This window comes from Somniosus microcephalus, chromosome 25, assembly GCF_052327205.1.
Source record: "Somniosus microcephalus isolate GS21.2 chromosome 25, FLI_Smic_1.0, whole genome shotgun sequence".
Classification (NCBI taxonomy): domain Eukaryota; kingdom Metazoa; phylum Chordata; class Chondrichthyes; order Squaliformes; family Somniosidae; genus Somniosus; species Somniosus microcephalus.
Window position 1 is genome coordinate 19,372,170 of NC_141011.1, and position 25,454 is coordinate 19,397,623.

At 45.0% G+C, this 25,454-nt stretch overlaps 1 protein-coding gene across 5 annotated transcripts in view; it reads right to left on the reverse strand.

Moving 5' to 3' along the window:
• The window catches only part of mtor (mechanistic target of rapamycin kinase), a 315,741-nt gene that overhangs the window by 225,014 nt on the left and 65,273 nt on the right, over positions 1–25,454 (reverse strand). For all 5 annotated transcript variants that reach the window (XM_085966859.1, XM_085966857.1, XM_085966858.1 and 2 more), the window contains 5 exons: positions 19,681–19,803; positions 19,413–19,496; positions 17,293–17,385; positions 8,009–8,143; positions 1,133–1,262 (listed from right to left, as the gene is read on the reverse strand). In XM_085966859.1, the coding sequence (XP_085822985.1) occupies positions 1,133–1,262; positions 8,009–8,143; positions 17,293–17,385; positions 19,413–19,496; positions 19,681–19,803 (565 nt within the window). The remainder of the gene's footprint in view (positions 1–1,132; positions 1,263–8,008; positions 8,144–17,292; positions 17,386–19,412; positions 19,497–19,680; positions 19,804–25,454) is intronic.

Here is a 25,454-nt window from a genome sequence, read left to right on the forward strand (position 1 = left end):
GCCGTTTTGTTAGGTTTTTTTTCTTCTCGTGGCTTTTTTTTTCCCCCCCAACAGTCAGGCTCTGCAAAGTCTCTGTAGCTTAGCAACAGCTTCAGAGACGCTTCCAAGGTACGGGCCGACTGTTTAGAAGCTGTTGCTAAGCAGCAGTGTTTGTTGTCAGATACGGAGATGAAAAGCTCCGTATGCTTCAACATTAACGCTGGTGTGTCCGGCAGTTTTGAGGGAACGGCAACAGCTCGGTCCCGTCGGTGCCGGATAGCACAAAGTTTCCTGTACATGTTTAAAACAGGCCGAGAAAGAGAGATCAAAGGAGGTGGAAAAAAAAGTTATAGAATGTTCATGAAAGAATACTGCACAGAGGATATAGGCAACAGCTCAGAAGTTAAGCATAAGCTTCCTGAAAGGCTCTCTGCAGTTTTATATATAATGCACTGGCGGTGTTTCTGTCTTCACTTGATTTGTGCATACATATTTATGGTAAAACTTTCACTGCCATCATCTTTTATAGACAGTTGTTAAAAGAACACGATTGAAGCTTCACAGGAGAAACCTGCAAATCTTTTAATTCACTGCAGAGGATTAAATATCAATATCAGTGCATCTAAATTGAAAATACACCCAACATTAATGCTCAAAATGAGCGAGCCTGAAAGGTAATTTCTTCAACTTTAGTTCTGAAAGGTTCCCATAACCAGTCATGGAGAGCAAAGTGCAGCTCTCACTCATCTTTGGCCATAAAAATATTGCAAAGTACTTACTTCCTCTTAAAATCACTTTTTAGGCCACTCGGTCCCAAATTCTACTGATAACTCTCACTGAAGGACCCTTGGGATGCAAGCTTAGCTCCAATTTTTAAAAAAAAATCTGTATTCAATGTGACATTTAATGCCACATGGCCATACACTAATACCAAGGAATGCTCGAGGATGAACATACATTATCGCAGTGCTTTACTTAGTCCAAAAAGTAACTTTCAATTTAACGTGACAAAGTTAAACTTAAAAACAAAAAATAAAATGCCAGGCTGAAGTGATTATTTATTAATGATCATCACAATACTGTCAGTTAGTATCAGCCGGATCATCAGGTCACCGGTAACACAATAGATGCTTAATGCAAAACACATTCATACCTGAATCCTGGTTCGATTTAGATTCGGACAGACTGACAGCAGAGGCATCACGTGACTGGTCAATCATCCCAATATTAACTTTGTGCTTGTATGGATCTAAGGCACCCAATAGCCCCAAGACACGGATAGCCTACAGAGAAAAATGTGACATGCTTACTGTTAAATAATGAGAAAAGTATTTCTTTAAAAAAAAATCCACATATTTACTTGGCAACTTTCAAAATACAATCATTACTCTCCTAGATCTTTGGCAAAAATTATTTTCTTTACATCTATAATAATTACACAAACAGTTACAATAGGTTTTAAAATAGTTAGTTATTAGAGTGTAATAAAAACTTTGAGCCCATTATGTTCAGATGCAAAGGATGCTTTTTAAAAAAAAATAATGTAACTTAATGAAAATTTGTGGGCTTTGTCCTAAAATTCTATGAAAACATTTCTCAACTTTGTAATTTGGTTACATTTTTATGATTTAAAAGAAATCCGGATATCTGAAATAAACACACAATGTACTGAAAATAGTCAGCAAGTCAGTCAGCATTTGAAACAAAAGGATAACGTTCTAGGTAGGGGCCCTTTGTCAGAATGGTCTCAGGTCTCCAAACTAAACATTTCGCTGCCTCTTCTTTCACCAGTCTTTTCATCTCTCACATGCTGGCAGAGTTGCTGCATATTTCCAGTACTGTCTGTTTTTATTCTAACACTAGGTGTGTTGCTCACAGATAGTCTGGAGCTCAGTTAGGACGTTTAGTTGCTAAGACGAAGCAGTGATTAACCTTGCCTGTCCCTTTAAGACCACAATTCCAGTCCTCTAAAAATAGACAAATCCAGGTATTTACAGCTACTTGTAAACGATTGAGGTCAATTAGAGGGAAACTGTAGCTTAGAAATTTCTGACTCCAGGTTAAATATCTGTTTTGATTTTTATTATTGTTTTGCATCCCCCATAACAGATGTACAAGACAGAATGTATTTCAGCATATGAGCTAGCAAGTAAAAAAAACATTGTCACCTGAATAAATTTTAATTAGTTAAGAATGGTAGTGAGGGGCCATATTAAATAATGCAAACTTATTTTATAAATACAACCTAGAATTCAAAGCAAAATATTGCTTTAAATGAACGTGGAGGTGGCATTTTGAAGGTGAAGCAATGACGGGTGTAAACGATGAGTATCGTATGCTATTTGGTACTGGTCAGATGGACCACAATGATCTTTTCCAGGCCTGTCCATTCCTCTGTTTTGAAGTTGCACAGAAACACATTAGTGAACTTAAATGGTAGTTACTACCGTTTATAGTGTCAGCTGCAGCTCATTTGGTAGCACACTCGCCTCTGAGTCAAAAAGTTGTGGGTTCAAGTCCCACTCCAGGGACTTGAGCACGTTAAACCGAGGCCCTGTCTGCGCTCTCAGGTGGACGTAAAAGATCCCATAGCATGATTTGGAAGAGCAGGGGAGTTATCCCCGGTGTCCTGGCCAATATTTATCCCTCAACCAACATAACAAAAACAGATTATCTGGTCATTATCACATGGCTGTTTGTGGGAGCTTGCTGTGCGCAAATTGGCTGCCACGTTTCCCACATTACAACAGTGACTCCACCTCAAAAAGTACTTCATTGGCTGTGAAGCACTTTGAGACGTCCGGTGGTCGTGAAAGGTGCTATATAAATGCAAGTCTTTCTTTTCTTTTACGGGACACAATATATTTAACCAGTTCCTGAAAAACTCAGTCCTCCACTGTGCTCGTTCACACAGAATTTGCTTGCAAAAGTATTTTAGTCCTGGATAATTTCTGAAAATGGGTGATGGCCTTTAAGTTCAATAGCTCCTGCAACTGGGAGGAGCAGTTGAAACAATTTATATCTACTTTTAAGTTTGTGAAAAATGGTTATTCTTAGTGACAGGTGATCTACAAAAAAACATTATTTTACTGGAAGATTACTTGATGAACACATCTGTGAACAGCAGTTCTGATCAGTAGTAAATGTTATAAATGGCACTTTTAACTACATCCAACTGACTTAAATGGTAATCGGAGCTTAAGAGCAGCAGTATTGAAAAAAGTACATTTTATATTAAACTGGAATGCTTTGATGCACTTCCGTAAAAGTAATACTTATGCTTGATTTTCAAAATTTTTTAATAACAAGCCTGCATTTAAGTACGCATATAGAGACTGACAATTCTTATCGGAATTATCTTCTGTCTTCAATATATTTGTTCCTAGTAAAAAGGATATTTCAACATGCTATATTTTGTCAAATGTACATTTTACGGTGTTAAAGCAGGTTAAACTGCACACAATCACACTTCAAATCATGTCCTGCAGGCAATGTTGGTATTTTGGCTAATATCCTAACAGCAAAATAAATAAAGGAATAAGAGTATAGGTTTAATGATTTCACGATACAAAATGTATCCTGCGACACAAAACTGATAAACCCATTTTCAGCTGTATTAATCAAATTGCATGAGTTACCACTCTTAAATACATCATGAAATTTTTTTTTAAAAAGCAAAAAATGTTTTAAAAATATCACGTTCTAAAACACTGCTCGATTGCACTGGTTCATGGTAGATTTTATGTTGAGTGATATGCAAATTAGTTTGAGCAAAAACTTGAGAAAAAAACACTTCTCAAAACGAACGCAATTTTGGCCGTAATTTGCGCCCAGATCGTCGATTGCGCTCAAAGCGGAAACTGTACCCCGTTGTCTTTTAATGTGGCTGCAATATGAAAAATGCCACCTTATCGTAAAGCTTTACTGCATCCAATGGGGGTTCATCAGTGAGACAATTAAGTTGAATTTGTGCAGTTAAAGAAAAGCACTGCGGATAGAAGGCAATTGCTTTTGAACTGCTTTTCTTTAACTGCACACCGATAGGTTCCTGGTGTTTGAAATGACCTTGTATAAATGTTGCTCCTCAATTTCCAGCAAAATAACGCATTCTACTTATATTTTCTTGCCATATTGGAATAATTAGATTAAAAGAGATTGTTTCCAACAAAAGTTAAAGGACACCAAATCATAAATATTACGAGTCTTAAAATGAACAACTTTAGAACAGCAGCCTCAATTTTCCACGAGAAATGGTATGCATCCTAGCAGCACAGGCTGTACAGAACCCCTATTCTAACAAGACAGGACAAAAATAATCCCCAGGCTTTGCTTCAGTGCTTCACTGATCACAGTGCAGCATCAAGAGTGACCATTTGAACGTCGCCAATGGCTCAGATTTAAATGCGTTGCTCAGTATGCAACAAAGTCATACAGGCCAGGAAGACCTCAGATTTAGTTTCTGGTCGGTGCTGAGTTAGCTAATGTCCAGCAGGTCAACAGCAGAAGGTATTACATTGGACCTCAGTGGCTCTAGCCTAGGAGGGTGGAGGTAGTTTGTAGAAATTAGCCAGGGTTTCAGGACAAGGATCTGATTTGGCTATTTTGCTGGCACTCGCTGCCTTAAGCTCACACATGAAGAATTCTCACTTGGGGGGAGGTAGGGTTGCTAGTATTTACAAAACCATACCCCAGCACCAGTCACCATCTTAAGGAAAGGTGGAGGGAAAGAATACAAGTGATGGTAGGGGCACAAAAGGGGAAACTTTGATTTCCCCTTCCCCCTGCTCATCTGCTGGCACTGACCCATGCTGGAGTATGATTCCCCGGGGTTCAGCAGTCCTCCAGCACCGGTTCAAGACATCACTCTTCACATCCAAGCCTAAATGGGGATCTCTAGCAGGCTATTGGACCATGGGGAAAAAACGCAATCCTGTCCTCGTTTGAAATCCACATACATGCACTCTCCAGCATGGGGTGATTGGATAATGATCAGGAGAGGGAACCCAGGCTGACTTTCCCCCTTTCTAGCCCCAGGGCGCAGAGGCAAATTACAGCACCCGCCAAGCTGTCCTGGCTGAGATTAGCCAGCTCAGCACAGACCAAGAATGAAGCCTGGAACTTCACCGGTCTATATAGCTCAGCGCCACATCAAGCAGTGTGTTCATGCACTGAGCTAGCAGTGGAACCTTTGCTTTTAAAGTGGGAAAATTGTGAAGCAACTTCCCAGACACAAACTCAACATAATGAATGGGTATAATCCTGATGATTATGGTAAGCTTAAATATTAAATTCAAAACAGCAACGAGAAATTCAGTTTTTAAACTTAGGATCTGTAATTTATAGATGGAACGCTGCTCAATCTTCAATTAGCAGTTTTTAATTAGGCCCTACAATAGGTAATTTTCTGGGCTTGCCCTGCAGTGCTGATGTAAAATACCAAAAATGATGTCTACAAATTCATAGATTGTTTAAGTTGCTAGGAATGCTGCATTGGTTTGATATATAGTGTTCAAGATTGGAGTACTTTACAAGTACTCCATTATATAGCACACAAATAAAAGTGTTTGTGAAGTTGCAGAAATGTATTGCATTTGCGCAGGTGCAGAATTTCAATGTGTTGTTGGTAACCAGCTACAACATTAGCTCATGTTTGGTAGCCAGCAAAGTATTGGTTGTCAAAATTATGTAATCGTAGCAACCAGAATGAGTCTTTCCTGGCCATATGTTAAGGAGCAAGTCTAATACAAGGTCTTAGCTGCTGTTTTGATACAACCTTTTCAAGTGAATGGAGATTCACTTGGGGAGGAACGGAATGAAATCAGTATTTGTAGGGAAATGGTGTTAGGGAAATTGACGGGATTGAAGGCCGATAAATCCTCAGGGCCTGATAATCTACATCCTAGGGTACTTAAGGAAGTGGCCCTAGAAATAGTAGATGCATTGCTGGTCATCTTCCAAAATTCTATAGACTCTGGAACAGTTCCCATGGATTGTAATGTAACCCCACTATTTAAAAAAGGTGGTAGAGAAAAAACAGGGAATTATAGACCGGTAAGCCTGACATCAATAGTGGGGAAAATGCTAGAGTTCATTATAAAAGATATAATAGCAGAGCACTTGGAAAACAGTGACAGTATCGGACAAAGTCAACATGGATTTACAAAAGGTAAATCATGCTTGACTAATCTACTGGAATTTTTTGAGGATGTAACTGGTAGAATAGATAAGGGAGAACTAGTGGATGTGGTGCATTTGGACTTTCAGAAGGCTTTCGATAAGGTCCCGCATAAGAGACTAGCGTGCAAAGTTCAAGCACATGGGATTGGGGGTAAGGTACTGATTTGGATAGAAAACTGGTTGGCAGACAGGAAGTAAAGAGTTGGAATAAACGGGTCTTTTTCCGAGTGGAAGGCAGTGACTAGTGGGGTACCGCAGGGATCGGTGCTAGGGCCCCAGTTATTCACAATATATATTAATGATCTAGACGAGGGAACTAGATGTAATATCTCCAAGTTTGCAGACAACACAAAGCTGGGTGGGCGTGTGTGTGGTGAGGAGGATGCAGAGAAACTCCAGTACAATTTGGACAGGTTAGGCAATTGGGCAGATGCAGTATAATAATGTAGATAAATGAGAGGTTATCCACTTTGGTGGCAAAAACAGGAAGGCAGATTATCTGAACGGCAATAGATTGGGAAAAGGGGAAGTGCAATGAGACCTGGGTGTCCTTGTGCACCAGTCGCTGAAGGTAAGCATGCAGGTGCAGCAGGCAGTTAAGAAGGCAAATGGTATGCTGGCCTTCATAGCGAGAGGATTCGAGTACAGGAGCAAGGATGTCTTGCTGCAGTTGTACAGGGCCTTGGTGAGACCACACCTTGAGTATTGTGTGCAGTTTTGGTCGACTTATCTGAGGAAGGATGTTCTTGCCATGGAGCGAGTGCAGCGAAGATTCAACAGACTGATACCTGAGATGACAGAAATGACGTATGAAGAGAGATTGGGTTGATTAGGCTTATATTCGCTAGAGCTTAGACGAATGAGAGGGGATCTCATTGAAACTTATAAAATTCTAACAGGACTAGACAGACTAGATGCAGGAAGGCTGTTCCCGATGGCGGAGGAGTCCAGAACCAGAGGTCACAGTCTAAGGATAAGGGGTAAGCCATTTAGGACTGAGATGAAGGAGGAATTTCTTCACCCAGAGAGCGGTGAACCTGTGGAATTCTCTACCAAAGAAGGCAGTTGAGGCCAATTCATTAAATATATATTCAAGAAGGAGTTGGATATATTTCTTAAGGCTAAAGGGATCAAGGGATATGGGGAGAAAGCAGGGATAGGGTACTGAATTTGGATGATCAGCCATGATCTCATTGAATGGCGGAGCAGGCTCGAGGGGCCGAATGGCCTACTCCTGCTCCTATCTTCTATGTTTCTATGTACAGTATATCTTCCACAGATTAAACTACTCAGCAAACTGCTCCAAAAAAAATCATCCAGCACAGATGGGTAGATAGAGGTTGCACCTGGAGATTCTCTATATGCCATGGGCATGGTATCAGCATTGCCATTGAGGGGAGAGACTGGGCATGTTCCGGGGGGTGGGGGGAATCAAGAAATCAGTTAGCCAGTCACCTCCATGTTGCTTTCATATACCTCCTAGGTGTTGGCTTAAGAATGGCACCGGGGGCCTGGGAACATGTCTACTGATCACTCTCTAGGCCTGGGGGTGGTGCATGTCACACACAGACTTCAAAGAGGGGGAAAAATAAAACATACAAGGGATAAATCCACGCAACAGAAAATCAAGGCTACAATGTTGTAGCCCTGTCTCTGACCAGCACTCCCTTTGAGCACAGGATCATGGAATTACCCCTGTATTGAAATGAGAAAAACAATGTTTTTGTTACCATCTAGGATTCCTACTGCATCAAAAAGATTGCTACCCTCTTCCAATGGAAAGGGTTTCATTCAGTACTGCTAAGTCAACTATGTAATAGCTAGTACTTCTTTTATTTGCTCCATGTCTTACCTCTCTCCGAATACCCTGGTTTTGCTCAGTCTTTAGGAAGTTTAGCAGCACTTCAAGCAGAGAGGGGTACTTCCTGTAAGGCTCCACCACATAGCCTGTGCAGGCAACTTGCTGTCCCAGGGTCCACAGCGCCACCTGTCCAATTCACACACAAACAGCAGTGGTTAATCCGAGTTCTTGACCTGTATTTTTAATAATACACAAGAGTTTTCTGTTTGGTACTGAATCAGTTGTACACAGACTTAAAAAAGGGGGAGGAGAGAGAGAGGAGGAGGAAGGGGGGAGAGAGGAGGAAGGGGGGGGGGGAGAGAGGAGGAAGGGGGGGGGAGAGAGGAGGAAGGGGGGGGGAGAGAGGAGGAAGGGGGGGAGAGAGGAGGAAGGGGGGGGGAGAGAGGAGGAAGGGGGGGGGAGAGAGGAGGAAGGGGGGGGGAGAGAGGAGGAAGGGGGGGGGAGAGAGGAGGAAGGGGGGGGAGAGAGGAGGAAGGGGGGGAGAGAGGAGGAAGGGGGGGAGAGAGAGGAGGAAGGGGGGGAGAGAGAGGAGGAAGGGGGGGGAGAGAGGAGGAAGGGGGGGGGAGAGAGGAGGAAGGGGGGGGGGGAAGAGAGGAGGAAGGGGGGGGAGAGAGGAGGAAGGGGGGGAGAGAGGAGGAAGGGGGGGGAGAGAGGAGGAAGGGGGGGGAGAGAGGAGGAAGGGGGGGGGAGAGAGGAGGAAGGGGGGGGGGGAGAGAGAGGAGGACCCTCCAGGGCCCTGAGATCCGACACTCTTCGGTCGAGAAGGAGGCCCAGGCGATCGTGGAGGCAGTACGACGCTGGAGGCATTACCTGGCAGGCAAACGATTTACCCTCCTCACCGACCAGCGTTCAGTCGCTTTTATGTTTAATAACAAGCTGAGGGGCAAAATCAAGAACGACAAGATCTTGAGGTGGAGAATCGAGCTCTCCACCTATGATTATGATATCTTGTACCGACCTGGTAAACTGAACGAACCCCCAGATGCTCTATCACGAAGTACATGCGCCAACGCGCAAATTGATAGCCAATAAAAACCTATAGTTACTATCTTAACTCGTCGCTTTTCATTGGATGAATTGATAGGTATGTCAATTTTATTGGCTAAATTTTGAAATGAGTGGATCGGAGCAGCCAAACGACCAGCCAAACGGCCAGCTACAACAGCCACAGCAGCCGGCCTGGCTGCGAGCCCTCCGGCCGCCGTACCTGGATCTAAACCCACAGGCAGCAAACTCAGCCCTCGACTTCAAACACTGGCTGAGCTGTTTCGAATCCTACCTGGGAGAATCTGGCGTGCCTCCGGGATCCAAACTAAGAGTTCTGACCACCCAAGTGAGCCCTAAAGTATTTGCAATCATCCAGGACCTTACTACATACGAGGACGCCCTCAACCTGCTGAAAGAGCAGTACCGGAGCCCGGTAAACTCTATGTATGCCAGACATCTCCTAAGATCCCGCTCGCAACAGCCAGGAGAGTCTGTAGATGAATTTTTATGGGCGCTACAAACACTCGGCAGGGACTGTGACTTTAAAGCTGTAACGGCTGCAGAAAATACTGAAGGGAATATCCGCGATGCCTTCGTGAAAGGCCTTCGGTCCGACTACTCACGGCAAAGACTGCTCGAATCAAAGGACCTAGACCTGAATACAACTGCAGCCCTCGCTCGCTCTCTGGAAGTGGCCCATCGGGACCTCGAGGCGTATTCCAGGTACTGTGCTGCGCGACCCTGGGACTCCGGCCCGACCCCGGCCGCAATACCCCTCGCACCGCCGCCTCTGGGACCTACCTCAGCGTCGGCGTCCCAGAACCGATCGGGACCGCCACCCCCGGTACCGGCTGCAACATCGGAGCACCGCGATCGGGCCGCCGGCTGCTTCTTCTGTGGCCAGGCGAAACACCCGAGGACGCGCTGCCCTGCAAGAAACGCGACTTGCTTCGATTGCCACAAGAAAGGCCACTTCGCTAAGGCCTGCAGGGGGAGAGCCACAGACGCCAGCAGTGCCTCATGCGAGTTGTGGGGGCGGCCATCTTTCATCAAGGCCACAGATGCCAGTATCCCCTCGTGAGTCGTGGGGGCGGCCATCTTTGATCAAGGCCACCGACACCAGCAGTGCCTCATGTGAGTTGTGGGGGCGGCCATCTTCTCCGCCATTTTATTCAACCTCGTGGGCGCCGCCATTTTGTCCACCACACTCGACCGCCACCTTGCCTCCAGACCCGACCACCGCCTCACCCACAGACTACAGCAGCTCGCTCAGCCATACACTAGCCTCCGTCACACTGGACCAAGCTCGCCCGCATCACCTGTCCAAGTCCATGATGGACATCAAAGTAAACGGCCACGCCACGACCTGCCTGTTCGACAGCAGAAGCACGGAGAGTTTCATCCATCCAGACACGGTGAGCCACTACTCCCTCACTGTCCGGCCAACGCGCAACTGGATCTCGATGGCGTCGAGGTCCCATTCTACAGACATCAGCGGCTACTGTGTTGTGACCCTGTCGGTTAGGGGCACGGAGTATAAAAATTTTAAACTCCTCGTCCTGCCCCAGCTCTGCGCTGCCGTCCTACTAGGGCTGGACTTCCAATCCCACCTTCAAAGTGTCACTTTGGCATACGGTGGACCCCTCCCCCCACTCACAGTCGACAACCAGCAGCCTTTAAACCGCCCACCGCATACCACCTGCGGCCTATCCACCCTCAAGGTCCCGCCCCCCTCCCTGTTCGCTAACCTCACCCGCGACTGTAAACCCGTCGCCACCAAGAGCAGGCGGTACAGCGCCGGGGACAGAGCTTTTATTAGCTCTGGAGGTGCAGAGTCTCCTGAAGGAGGGCATCATAGAGAGGAGCAACAGCCCCTGGCGTGCCCAGGTCGTAGTCGTTAAGACCGGCAATAAAAACCGCCTGGTCATCGACTACAGCCAAACCATAAACCGGTACACCCAGCTGGACGCATACCCCCTTCCCCGCATATCTGATATGGTCAATCAGATTGCACAGTACCGGGTATTCTCCACCATCGACCTTAAGTCGGCCTATCACCAACTCCCTATCCGCCCTGAGGACCGCCAGTATACCGCCTTCGAGGCGAATGGCCGCCTCTACCACTTCCTTAGGGTTCCCTTCGGCGTCACCAACGGGGTTTCGGTCTTCCAAAGGGAGATGGACCGGATGGTTGACCAGAACAGGCTGCAGGCCACGTTCCCTTATCTAGATAACGTCACCATCTGCAGCCGCGACCGGCAGGACCACGATGTTAATCTGGAGAAATTCCCCCGTACGGCCGAACGGCTGAACCTCACTTACAATAAGGAGAAATGTGTGTTTAACACCTCGCGTCTCGCCATCCTCGGCTGCGTAGTAGAGAACGGGGTCATCGGCCCCGACCCCGAAAGAATGCGCCCCCTCATGGAGCTACCCCTCCCCCACTGTCCAAAGGCGCTGAAGAGAACCCTGGGGCTCTTCGCCTACTATGCCCAATGAGTGCCGAATTATGCGGACAAAGCCAGACCCCTCATGAAGTCCACCTCCTTCCCCCTGACGGCAGAAGCGTGCGCAGCCTTCTCCCTCATAAAGGGAGACATTGCTAAGGCCACAATGCACGCGGTGGATGAGTCTATCCCTTTCCAAGTGGAGAGCGATGCATCCGACTTCGCCCTAGCAGCAACCCTTAACCAGGCGGGGAGACCTGTGGCCTTCTTCTCAAGGACCCTCCAGGGCCCTGAGATCCGACACTCTTCGGTCGAGAAGGAGGCCCAGGCGATCGTGGAGGCAGTACGACGCTGGAGGCATTACCTGGCAGGCAAACGATTTACCCTCCTCACCGACCAGCGTTCAGTCGCTTTTATGTTTAATAACAAGCTGAGGGGCAAAATCAAGAACGACAAGATCTTGAGGTGGAGAATCGAGCTCTCCACCTATGATTATGATATCTTGTACCGACCTGGTAAACTGAACGAACCCCCAGATGCTCTATCACGAAGTACATGCGCCAACGCGCAAATTGATAGACTGCAGACCCTCCACAACGACCTCTGCCACCCCGGGGTCACCAGACTTTACCACTTCATTAAGGCCCGCAACCTGCCCTACTCCATCGAGGAGGTCAGGACCATGACCAGGAACTGCCAAACCTGTGCCGAATGCAAACCGCATTTCTTTAGGCCAGACAGAGCAAGCCTGATCAAGGCCACCCGCCCCTTCGAGCGCTTGAGCATCGATTTTAAGGGGCCCCTCCCGTCCTCTGACCGTAATGTGTACTTCCTCAACATCATTGATGAGTACTCCCGTTTCCCCTTTGCCTTCCCCTGCCCAGACATGACCAGTACCACGGTCATCAAATGCCTGAACGACCTCTTCGCCTTGTTCGGGTTCCCGAACTATATACATAGCGACTGGGGCTCATCCTTCATGAGCGAGGAACTTCGCCAGTTCCTACTAGCGAGAGGCATTGCTGCAAGCAGGACCACCAGCTACAACCCCCGAGGGAACGGCCAGGTGGAAAGAGAGAACGCGACTGTCTGGAAGGCCGTTCTCTTAGCCTTAAAGTCTAAGGGCCTGCCAACCCCTCGCTGGCAGGAAGTCCTCCCGGCAGCGCTGCATTCCATCTGGTCACTACTTTGCACGGCCATTAACGCCACCCCCCATGAACGAATGTTTGTTTTCCCCAGGAAGTCGACTACGGGAACCTCGCTACCAACATGGCTGACTTCTCCGGGGCCCGTCTTGCTGCGAAAGCACATGAGGGCCCATAAAACGGACCCCCTGGTCGAGAGGGTGGACCTCCTGCACGCCAACCCCCAGTACGCCTATGTGACATACCCAGACGGGCGGGAGGACACAGTCTCCTTACGAGACCTTGCACCCTCGGGCACCCCTGAGACACCACCGTTACCCCCCACCACCCCCCCAAATCCACCCCAGGTAGATGGCATGCCGGAACCCCACGAGCCTTCGCCGACCACGCAGACACCAGCATTAACATCGGATACTGCATCACCGCCGCCGCTGCTGCGCCGATCAGAGAGACTTACGAGGCCTCCGGACAGACTGACATACCCGAACTGGTAGCACACTTCACCCCGCCGGACTCAAATCTAAACAAGGGGTGAATGTGGTAAACCACTTTTATCGTTCACTATCGTTACACTATGGTTATCACTGTTTATATCGTTACACTATGGTTATCACTGTTTACACTGTTGTATCACTACACAAGGTCACCTCTTGTCACGCTGTTATACCTGGGCTGACCACAGCTGACTCCGCCCATGACTCCGCCTGCTTGCCCAGGTATAAAGGTGGTCGACTGGCTGGTATTCCTCCTTGTTGGACCCGATCACCCATGAGGGTGGGCTCTGTTATTTAGCCAATAAAAACCTATAGTTACTATCTTAACTCGTCGCTTTTCATTGGATGAATTGATAGGTATATCAGGGGGGAGGAGGAAGGGAGGGGAGAGAGGAGGAAGGGGGGGAGAGAGGAGGAAGGGGGGGGAGAGAGGAGGAAGGGGGGGGAGAGAGGAGGAAGAAAGGGAGAGAGGAGAGGAAGAAAGGGAGAGAGGAGAGGAAGAAAGGGAGAGAGGAGAGGAAGAAAGGGAGAGAGGAGAGGAAGAAAGGGAGATGAGAGGAAAGGAGGGGAGGAAAGGGAGGAGAGGAGGAAGAAGCAGAAAGGAGGAGGAGGACAGTGAAACAGGAGGGAGAGTTTCAACAAAAAAACTTTAATATAACCACTAATTTCATTCACATACAAAATGCAACCAGTCTCTAATTAAAAATGATATATTTTTTTACAAAATTAAATGTACTACATTTAAAAAAAATCATGCATCCTTCCCCTGGAAGATACAACTGTGGAAAATACTCCTGCAGTTTCCCTCATACATTAATATAAATGCTGAAATATATCTTTCACAGCACTCCATCTAAAAAAAAAATTACAGTAAATCACATCTGAAAAGGCACAAATGGATGTATTTAAACCATCGTAAATTGCTTGGAATTAGATAATGAAATGCTGACACACATATTACATCTGGACTATATCTAGTACCACCAAAAGAAAGCCTTTTGGGGCAAAAATAATTAGTTTCCAAATTTACAGTAGGTCGACAAAACAAACTGGGTCTTAAGAGGTAATGTCTGAAATGCATTGGGGATTACACAAGTTCTCAACAACATCCTTCAATTAGTTTAATGGGCTTTCTGTAAATCTCCAGTTAATTTAAGCTGTCTCTGTTTTGACTTGTCTCCCACATTTTTCTGCCAACATCCATGGGCTACAGCTCCCGGCTACTGAAGAATGTCAAGTTCCTCAGTACTAATTATTGTCAGATGTAATTACTAGCACAGGCTAGAACGATAATATAGGTAGTGGAAAAAGTTCAGAGTAAGATTTTTTAAATTGACGAATGGGTCTATAAAGAGATAACATTCCATTTGTTCTCCAATAATTCTATTAAATTCATCTTAAGGGAGCAAGTCTATACATAATTATATTTTATAAAAAACGCAGGGCTTCAACCACATAAACATTCAAGTTCAAATTGTTTCACTTTTGATTCAAGCGCAGAGAGGGGTCCTCCTGATGTTAAAGATGCGGTGCGTCACACTCGGAATTATTGAAGTGCAAGAGTAAGAGTTAAAGCAGTGCGTTTAAAGTGGGCAGAAAAAGAAAGATTTTTCTGGCAGACCAGCTATGCAAAGATTTGTGATTTTGCACCACAGATCCATTTCAGGGACGTGATATCTATGTTGTGCCATAACTGGTTCTGTGATTAGCAAGAGGCAAAGAAGAGAGATCTGCAGGTGGACTGAACTAACCTCCACTATACAAACTTGCACATCTTTGTAACAAGGAGTGTTAGAATTTTATTTTTTTTCCAAAAACGGGCAAGATTTTCATCATCTATCTATACACTAGGAAATATTTGACACCAGACAATCTGTTTTTCTTCCTAATCCTGTGTCTCCCCAGGCCACATTGTAACTGTGTCCAACATGAGTAACCAAAATGGTCCCGGGCTTTATCATTGGCTGGTTCAGAGCAGCATAGGCAAAGATATTACTGTGATGTAGGTTGATGCTCCATCTGATTTCCTCCATCTTCCTTGGGGGGGGGGGGGGGGGGGGAGGGAAAGAGAGAAGGAACAGAAGCACTCGGTCTCTGCTCAGCTCTTCTCCACAATGAAACGCTAAAATCAGGCAGAGCGGTATGGCGAAATCACAGGTACTGACTCACACTACTTCGGTGCTCCAACACGCTTTACTGTGCTAAGGACAATTTTTTTTATTAGGAAAGATTTAACAACTAATTTTAGATCCACGCTATAACTTTAAAGAATCAATCACAGATCTCTACATAATGGAGGAGGACAGGCCTGTAGGATTCCTCCTAATAATTATTTCATTTGAATGTTAATTGTAAGTTAAAATAAGTAATCTTTTTAAACATTCAAAAATAGAGATTTTAAAATCTCTCCAAGCTTACCCAAATTCTAATATTTGAAGTCTCTTTCACAAATGAATTTCTCTTCCAAGTACGTTAAATCATTTGTTTACCTTTGCAATCAATCAAGGCGGCAATACGGTATGTCGCGAAAACCAACATATGGAACCATTGCTGGTGGGACATGGGTTGTGCATTTAATCTCATGCTTTTCCCATACACCTTATGTTGGCCAGCCTCTGCCTTGTCACTGTGGGGAAGCACCAAGTGGAGGCCAGGTGCTCCCCCAGCAGGGAGGGATTTCCAATTTCCCCTAGCCCGTGTCACACATCTGCTAAAAAGGTTTTCAGAGCAACTGGGGTCTGGTCTGAGAGCTCCCTGCCCATCAACCTACGCTTACAGGTGAAGGGGAAGACCGAGTAAGAGAAGAAAAGCAAAAAAGAGAGACTGGGATTTGTAACCTTAAAACAGCACAATCGTTTTTATCTTCACCAATACGCTGCAACCACACAGTTTTTCCCCCTCTACATAAATAAGCCATCCAAGTTACATTCATTACTCATTTCTTTTGTCTGCTTGAAATCACGGCTGCACGTGCAGCAATAAAAATACACAGAGGATTAGAAATCAGCTGACAACTGCTGCTACAATAACTCATTTTCAACCCAGACAGATCAGAAGGACTCTGGGACCAATTTTCCTACCACCCCTTTGCTCCAGTGCTGACTAGGAGCAGCACACCCAAAAATGCACTGCTCCTATGCAGGCCCAGGAGCACCCAGATTTCCGGTGCTGGGCCATTATTATAAGCATGAGGCGCCCTCGGGGCAGGCCTGCCTCCTGGCAGACCCTAGCACTGGCGGGAGGGGCAGGAAATTGAAGAGCAGCTGCAGGCCTCTCCCATAACCTTCTACCAATCTCTCACTCATATGCTGCCAAGAACCTGCAGTTAAATGAACAGGAACTGGGAATTAAGATTCCAGAACATCAACTGGGCTGATCTTAAAAAAAGAAACCTGACAAACAGTTCTCCAGAGCAAGTTCTAGTTCTAGTCCTCCAGAGCACCTGAAGCTGCAGCCCATTAAAGACTCATCAGCCAGTCTCGTGGATTATGTGAGAATGCAAACCATATGCCATTTCAGATTACACTGTCTTAGTTGAAAAAGTCAGGGCCATAGAACCATAAGACAATGCCAATTTTGCCTGTCTTCACAGCATTCACATTGACACATTCAGTGCGAAGCAATGTAAATAAGTTTTACAGACCTTAATTTCCCCCCATCTTAAATTAGAATAAAATTTGGGATCAGATCCCAAATTTTCCCTTTGATCTTTCAGTGTGAAATGACCAACAGAAGATGATCAAAACAAAAACTGAGATTGTACTTCTTTCAGGAATCAAAACAACAACATATACAAGAGCTGTAGCCTAGCACATAATCCAGATCCAATGGCTGCTGAACACGCTACTGTACTTTACAAAGATTTTAAACAAGGGGGCTTCTTCATAAAGTTTACTCTGCACTTTTTGCAGCTGGAATAACCATGTTTCTACTTCACGCTGGATCAGCACATAGGATAACCATTTTAGCACTCGAAGTACTAGATACCCATGGCTGAATATTCAGCGTTTAAGAGACTTTCTTAGGTCATCAGGTTAATGCTGGTTTTGTTTTCTCACGTACACAAATCACCATCCTATATACAGAAAATGAAAACGCTTAGTATTCAACTTTCCAAACACTCTAGTGACGTAGTCATTTAGATTGTTATTGCAAAGAAGCACAGCTACAATATAAATAGACGGGTGAGGAGCGTAGTCTACCTGTCTTTTCGCAAGTGACGAAGAGTCCTGAAGCATGTCCATTATGATAGGAAATAGCTCATCCATCCACTTTCTCATCTCCAGTCCACTCACCTTCAGGAACAAACATTACTGACTGTAAGGCTCCTCAAATTAAAAAAAGCTATCAATTGATAAACTGATTTGCAATTACCAACCGTTAAACATTCAATCTTACAACTGGCCAGTCACCATTCTATCTTCAAGAAACATACTTGACAAGTTAGAAAATCAGCAAAATACCTTTACCAATAGAGCAAATGATTTTGCAATTACAAGGGCATTTTAAGTACACGGGCCTGATTTATATGATGTTGCAGATCAAATGTAGCTAAAAACCTGAAAGTCTGGCAGTTACAAATAGCCAAAAAAAAAGTACTGCTGAATAAATTTTAGAATATCAACTAATTCTCAAATTTCTTAGATCCTGCATACATATGAAGCCAGAAAGATTAACAGACAACCAAAATATCCACCAGAAACAAAAATTGATTTGTTTCTGTAACTCAATGATAACATGTAAATAGCAGATTTTGATTGATAAATTGATAATATCTAGTTTTCCAATTCTGCTGGCATGTTTCTGACAAATTCCCTGTTCTGGTTAAGAAAATAGCAAATAACAAAACTACCCTTTGTTGTCACAATGGCTGGTTAAGTGAACCAGTCATGAAACACCAACATATCAACAGCTCATCAGTCCTACAACATTAACGCTGGGCCAAGATTTCTGACACTGTTCCAGCCCCACTGCAGGACGTCAGCACAATCTAGACTGACACTGCAGTGCAGTCCTGAGGGAGTGCTGCATTGTCTGAAGTGCCATCTTTCAGATGAGAGATTAAGCCGAGACTCCTATCTGCTTGTTCAGATGGACATAAAAAGATCACATGGCACTATTCAAAGAGGAGCAGGGGAGTGTCGTATGAGAAGAGATGGAGTAAACTAGGCCTGTATTCTCTTGAATTCAGAAGAATGAGAGGGGATCTCATTGAAGCATACAAAATTATTACAGGGCTTGATAGGGTGGATGCTGGGAGAATATTTCCCTTGCCTGGGGAGTCTAGAACCAGGGGCCACAGCCTCAATCAAGATAAAGGGTAGGCCATTCAGTACTGAGATGAGAAGAAATTTCTTCACATAGAAGGTGGTGAATCTTTGGAATTCTCTACCCCAGAGGGCTGTGGAGGCTCAGTCATTGGGTATATTCAAAACAGAAGTCGATAGACTAGTAAGGGCAGCAAGGGATATGGCGATAGGGCCGGTGAATGGAGTTGAAGCAGAAGATCAGCCATGATCTCATTGAATGGCGGAGCAGGCTCGAAGGGCCAAATGGCCTACTCCTGCTCCTATTTCTTATGTTCTTATGTGTTCCAGCGAACATTTCTCCCTCAACCAACACTACCAAAACACATTAACTGGTCATTTATCACATTGCTATTTGTGTAGCTTGCTGTGAACATATTGGTTGCTGCATTTACTTGCAATAAAAGTGACTACACTTCAAAAGTACTTCATTGGTGTTGAAGCACTTGGGGACATCCTGAGGATGTGAAAAGCACTACATAAATGCATGTTTGTCTGTTCTTTATTTTTCCCACGTATTACACTTCATTGCCAGTGTAATCCTCTCACATAATTCAAATTCATTCTAACAGTACAGGTTATTAATCCCTTATCCGAAACCCTTGGGGCCAGATGTGTTTCGGAATTCGGATTTCAGAACGGTAGGGGTATCTGCAGCTCTTTTTGACATTTTCACAGTGAAATTAAACTCAAAATCACAAAATAACAAAAAATATCAGAGAGCAGCAGACGCACGTGTGACTGGTAGCAGCGCTGAGGCACAACTGACGCCTCACACCTGCGTGGGTCAAGCATCGGCCGCGTCGGGTCATGTTTGGCGCCACTCGGGTCATGTCGTGCACACGAGTGACGCTCCACGAAAAAACTTTCGGTTTTCAGAGCTTTTCGAATTTCGGAATTGCGGATAAGGGATTGTGGACCTGTATTACATTGCACATTTTGGATTTAAGTCTCTGGTCCATAAATGCAATAAATTGTATTGTACAGAAGTAGCCATGCTGTAATATCAACCTTACCTGGGCAAGTTCCCCTATTGTAGCCAGGACACTGACAATGACACCTGGGTTGGGATCATGATCTTTCAGTTTTAAGATTAAGGCCTGGGAGGAAGCACAATCACTTGAGAACAAATATATAGTTCCCCTCCACCACCCCCCACCATCTAATAATGTACTCTTTCTTGTTAAAGAACATCAATATACAAAACAATTTTAAACTTTCAATGACAATTTTATCTTTTTACACTAATAATCACTGTAGGAAATGTCATTCCCTCTCACTTACCTTGAGAATAGGCTCCATATATGGGCGGATAAGGCGAGGGGCGTTTGAAACCAAGTGGCCCAACATTCGGGCACTTTGCTCTTTGTTTCGACCTACTCCACTGTGCTCCAGTTCAGTTAAAATCTAGGAATCACAAAGAAATTATAAAATGGACTGAAAGTCAGCACATGCTTTATTTTGACAACAATTCACTTATGTACAGCATCACATTTCCAGTCTGACAGAGGGCTTATGAGGCAATCTATTGATTATAAAGACCACATCAATATCTACAGAGTGAAGAATTGGTGCAAACTACTGGCTCCAACAACAATCTGCAGAAGATTCTCTCACGGCTCTGGTATACAAGATATACTAGGGGGTGGCCTGCAAAACATTTGTATTTGGTTGCATGACAAAAGCCTAAACACTTACGACAACGCTGCAGTTAAGCTACGTACCTCATAAGGACAAAGGAAAACAAAAAAAAACTCTTCCTCTGCTCCACATGTAATATGTTCTATTTATAAATGTCTATAAATTAGAAATATATTAATTATTTATATGCAAAGATATACAATTCTGGATTTTGACAGTAACTGGAAGCATTTCTGGTTGAGGGGCAAGGTCCTAGCAACATGGCTTCCCATATTGGGTAACTGGTTCCCTGTGAGACAGAACATTGGAAAAAGCACAAACAGCAGCTGGGTCAGACAGGCAGACACAACCAGATTGGCATTTAGAAGTGATTACTGCAGATGTAATTGAGAGTCTGGCAGTACCTAATGGAAATTACTAGTGGAGATGGAAATTACTAGTGGAGATGGGTTAGAGGGGTGCCAAGTAGTAACCAAGTTTCAAAGTCAGTGGTGAGGTGTGGGTACCCCAGTTGTCTGTTTTTGTTCCCTAATCGCAATGAGATTACAGTGTGAAAACTATAAATGTGGTTCATGCATTTTGCAGAAGGAGCCCTTGGTACAGGCAATCATTGGCATGCTGGAGGAGGGAAGATCAATAAATAGTACTAGTTAAGCTGGCTGAAACTGGAAGAGAGAGTTTGGATAATCACAGCTGCCAGACCACACACAAGTGTTCTCATTTAGTCAGAGTTACTCTATGCTGAAGTGCACGCTAATGATGTCTTTAGATTGCAACCTCTGAAAGACTGCTTTTGTTTAAATCCTAAATTACAGGGTGCACTTGAGAAGCAATTCAAATCACAAACACTGAGAAATGTGGCAGAAACCAATGCTTTGCAAAAAAAACCTCATTATATCTGTTGTATTACGAGATCAACATTACTAAAAAATACAGCTGGAAGTCTTAGACGTATCTAGTTAGATGCCTGAAAAATATGAGCGCTCATTATGACGCACTCAAGTGGATTACCAAATACTGTCAGCTCTTTCAGCCTTCTTTCCACAGACTGCTTCCACTATATAGACAGCCAAAGACAATACGTAAATAATATCCGGACATGTTTTCAAGTTGCATATTATCAAGAACATTTCAGTACATGCCTGAGATATCAGCTACCTTACGATGCCGGGGAACTAGGGCAAAATAAAAATATCCTAAAAAGGGAATGTAATTAAAGAGGTACAAATGAAGCCTGAAATCTCATATTTCTCGTTATTTTCTGCAAAATAAGTTCCCGCTTGTGAGGTTGTTGCAATAGGTTGTAGATGCCATCGCACTATGACAAAACTATTTCTGCTTCACGTCAGTGTGGAACGGTGTACTTCCGTCCTGAAAACGTTTGCTCAGCACCCCCATCTCTCCAACTTCTTGGCTGAGTATCCACTGCTCCTCCTGTAAAGCTCCCTGGGAGGTTTTATTATTTGAAAAGGTTCGATATAAATGTAACCATTTGTTCGAAAACTATTTTTAGTTGATATTAGAACCGGAGATACGCAATGACAGATTGCTCAGATTTGCCTTGGAAAGTAATACAGGTAGACTATCCTTTATCCGAAAACCTCGGGACCAGCCGAGTTTCGGATAAAGGAGAATTTCGGATTTCGGAAGGTGGGTCGGCAGGGGTCCGCGGGGGGGGGGGGTCGGCGGGGGGTCGTGCGCACGACTTACGCTGACGCTCAGCGTAATCAGTCGGGGCCGGCGGGGTACGCGGGGGGGGGGGGTCGGCGGTTGTCGGGGCTGGCGGGGTCCGCGGGGGGGGGGTCGGCGGTTGTCGGGGCTGGCGGGGTCGTCGGCGGTTGTCGGGGCTGGCGGGGTCCGTGGGGGGGTCGGCGGTTGTCGGCGGCTGGCGGGGCTGGCGGGGGCGTCGGCGGTTGTCGGGGCTGGCGGGGTCGGGGCCAGCGGGGTCCGCGGGGGGGGGGGGTCGGCGGTTGTCTGGGCTGGCAGGGGGGTCGGCGGGGGGTCGTGCGCACGACTTACCCTTTATCCGAACTTCCGCAACCGGAGCCCTCTAAAAACCGAAGGTTTTTTCGTTCAGCGTAAGTCGTACGCACGACTTACGCTGAACGAAAAAACCTTCGGTTTTTAGAGGGTTTCGGTTTTCGGAAGTCCGGATAAAGGGTAGTCTACCTGTAGTAATACAGGAAAAATGGTTCTTAGAAAAATAGGAATGACGATATTGAAAAGTGCCAATAAGATCTCTTTAGACTCAAAGTTGTTTCAAGAATCACAATGAAACTGCTTAAGTTCCAAGAACAAAAACATTTGTAATAAGGGTAGTCTTCCCACAGCCCTGAACAATGTGCTCCTACATCACACCAAGTGAACAATCTCACAGCAGTTAGTAGACAGAACCCTCAGCAGCCCATCAATAGCAGGCTTATTTTCCAGATGGCAAAGATTCTAAATTTAAGAATTAAAATTTCAATTTCCAGATTTTAAATTTCAATTTCTCTAATTTCAGAACCCCTTTCAAGAAAAGGAATAAATACAATCAGGAAAAACATCACATAAATGCAGGAGTACTTTAAAAGCTTTCCAGAAACCTTGTACAGTTAATGCATTTTGCAGAACGCATGCAAAGAAACAATACTGAACACTGTTGGAAAATGAGGATAGTTACCAAATCAGATGGCAACGGATCTATTCCAAACAAAATTTGTCTAACTTTACTGGTGCACGCCAACAAGGATCCAACTATCCCTCATTCCCAAATCATTGCACAGAAAAGGACAATGAGGGTTATTCTCAAAGGAGATGAAATAATTTCCAACACATCTAGTTGTTCAGCACTGACAACTCAATACATGGGACGGAAATTCAGAAGGCTTGCCCTCCTCGGGTCACTATCGCATGCTCCCAAGCATCCAGAGAGTGGCATTGGTGGAAACTGAGAATAAGAAATCAGCATAGGTTATAAAACAAGACCTAGACCCTTAAAGTTTCTGACATCTGTTCTGAATTTATGCTGAAAGGGTCACCAGACAATTTAGAAAATTATTTCATTTCCTCTTGGGGCAGGCCTGAGAGAGACCTTTACTGTGCAATGACACAGCCTGCAAACAGTGTATTACAGTTGTGTTCTGATTTATTGTAACAATCCCAGTCTCCAAACAGGAGACTTTAAGGGAAATGGCATGTTGCAACTTACTTCCTTTCACAGAACTAAATCACTCTATTTTCCCTTTTTCTCTATACTGAGAGAGTGGCCCCAATATTTACAGGGAGGGAGCGAGGGACAGTGAATGCGGCCAGGGAACGCGTCAAGACCGGGGATAAATTTAACAGCCGGACCTCGTTACAATTTTCTTCTCCCGTTTCCCGCCCAGCAGCCTGCCGAATAGGCTGGTCAGCTGCCGTCAGGAATGCCAGCAGCAGGAGGACACAGGCGGGAAATCCTTGGGGACGGCAATTGGGAGGCGGGAAGGCCGGAGATTGGGGCCTGCGGGGGGGCCGGAATGAGGAGGTCTGCTGTTGTGGTAGGGGGTGGGAGAGAGAGGCCGCGATCGGCAGAAGGCTTCCTTGAGGGGCTGGGGGTGGGGAAAGAGCACTCCTGCTCCTCCTGGCCCACAAGGAGTGCTGTAAAAGGCATTTACCTTCAGAGTCGGCAGCTCCTGCCTCCCTTTCACTACCGGGTTTCCTGAACCCAGGGAAACCCACGCGGCAACTGTTAAATTTACATCAGGCTCCCAATTGCACTGTGGGAGCGTGATTTAAATATGTTAATGAGATTTTACCAGCTCTCCACAGCGGGACACTCGCATGCCACGAAACCCACTGTCGTGAAAATGGCGGCAGACTTGTAAGCAGTGGGTTGTTTTTTTTTTGTTTTTTTTTTTTTTTAAAACGCCCCCACATACCCCTAACCTTCTCCTGCCTGTCGTGTGGGAGGGGGGGGGGGGGGGGTTACCAGTGGGTGGGAACCCTGCTCTAAGGATTTGCTGTTGCCATTCTTCAGCTTGCTTTTCGGAGCCACAAAACAAAATCTGAGAAAGACACTCCTTTTCATTTCCCCTCTACAATTTGTTCTGTAATTCAGGCTGAACAATTGATTCAGTGTGGACAGACTCAGTCTGCTGGTGTATACATACACACAGACTTTGCATATGTATGCAAAGATGAAGTTGAAAGAGACTTAGGAATTCGTAGATTTAATACGCAACATGTTCAAACAATGTAGAGCAGCACAGCAGAACCAATCGAATGTTGAACTACTCATCCAAAACAGTAGAATACAGGTCAGAGAAAGTCATGATCAAACTGTATAGTGCTCTGGTAACACACCTTAAGTACTGTGTCCATTTTTAGTCATTAAGGAACACATTAAAGTATTGGAAATGGAGCGAAAAAGAGCTAATGTCAGAAGTTTGAGTTACAAGGAAAGACTGGAGAAACTTGGGCTTCTAAGCCTTGAAAAACAACATGCAAGAGGTGCCTTATTGAAGTATACAAGATAGTTAATGGCATGGAAAGAGCAAATGTGAAAAATTACTTTACAGTAAATTGTTCGAGTACGACGGGGACAAAGGTTCAGACTAGTAAAGGAAAACTCAGGGCTGATAACAGGATGTTCTTCCTCATATAAAGTGTTGAATACATGGAATGGGCTTCCAGTGGAGGCAAAAACCCTGTAATCATTTAACAACCAACTGGAAGCCGGGGGGGTGGGGGGACCATTAATGTACTTCAGGTTGGTAGAACTATGAGGAGATGAATAATCTGCCACATCCATTATTGGCCCAGAAATTCGGGTCCCAACGCGTGAGTACGCACGGGGTACTCACCGGAATCTTGCATGCGCGGGAAACCGGCACTTCTGATCCTCTGAACGAAGGGGTTTAAGAGGTCGAACGCGTGCACGCGGGAGTCTGCGCGTGCGCTTTGAACTTACGTTTTTTTTTCTTTACAGGTTTTTCCGTGAGGGTAAGTCTTTAGATTTTAGAAATGTAAAAACCAGGCGTAAGGACTGCATTTTAAAAGGTAAGTGGTCAATTAATTAAAATTAAAACATTTTTTCCACAGGTTTGTTATTTTTAAATACTTTAAAGCAAGGTAAGTTTATTTTTAGCCCCTTTTTTTATCAAATTATTTTTTTCAAAAATTTAAATTATTGTTTAAAAGTTATTTAATGTAATTTATAGTTTATTTAAAAAGTGTGATTTAAAAAAAAAAAATTCTTTGAAGGTTTTGGGCCCTCAGCATTCATAAGTTTTGACAGGCCTTTCTGTCAATCTTATGAATGGGCTTTTCCCTCCTCCGATTGGCTGCCCATGGCTCACGTGATCCCAGGGGATGCATCGCACTAACTACGCCCCTGGGACACGCCAGCACAGCGCGCCGGCCTCTGGGCCAGGCCCCAGAGAGGAATTCCACACAGG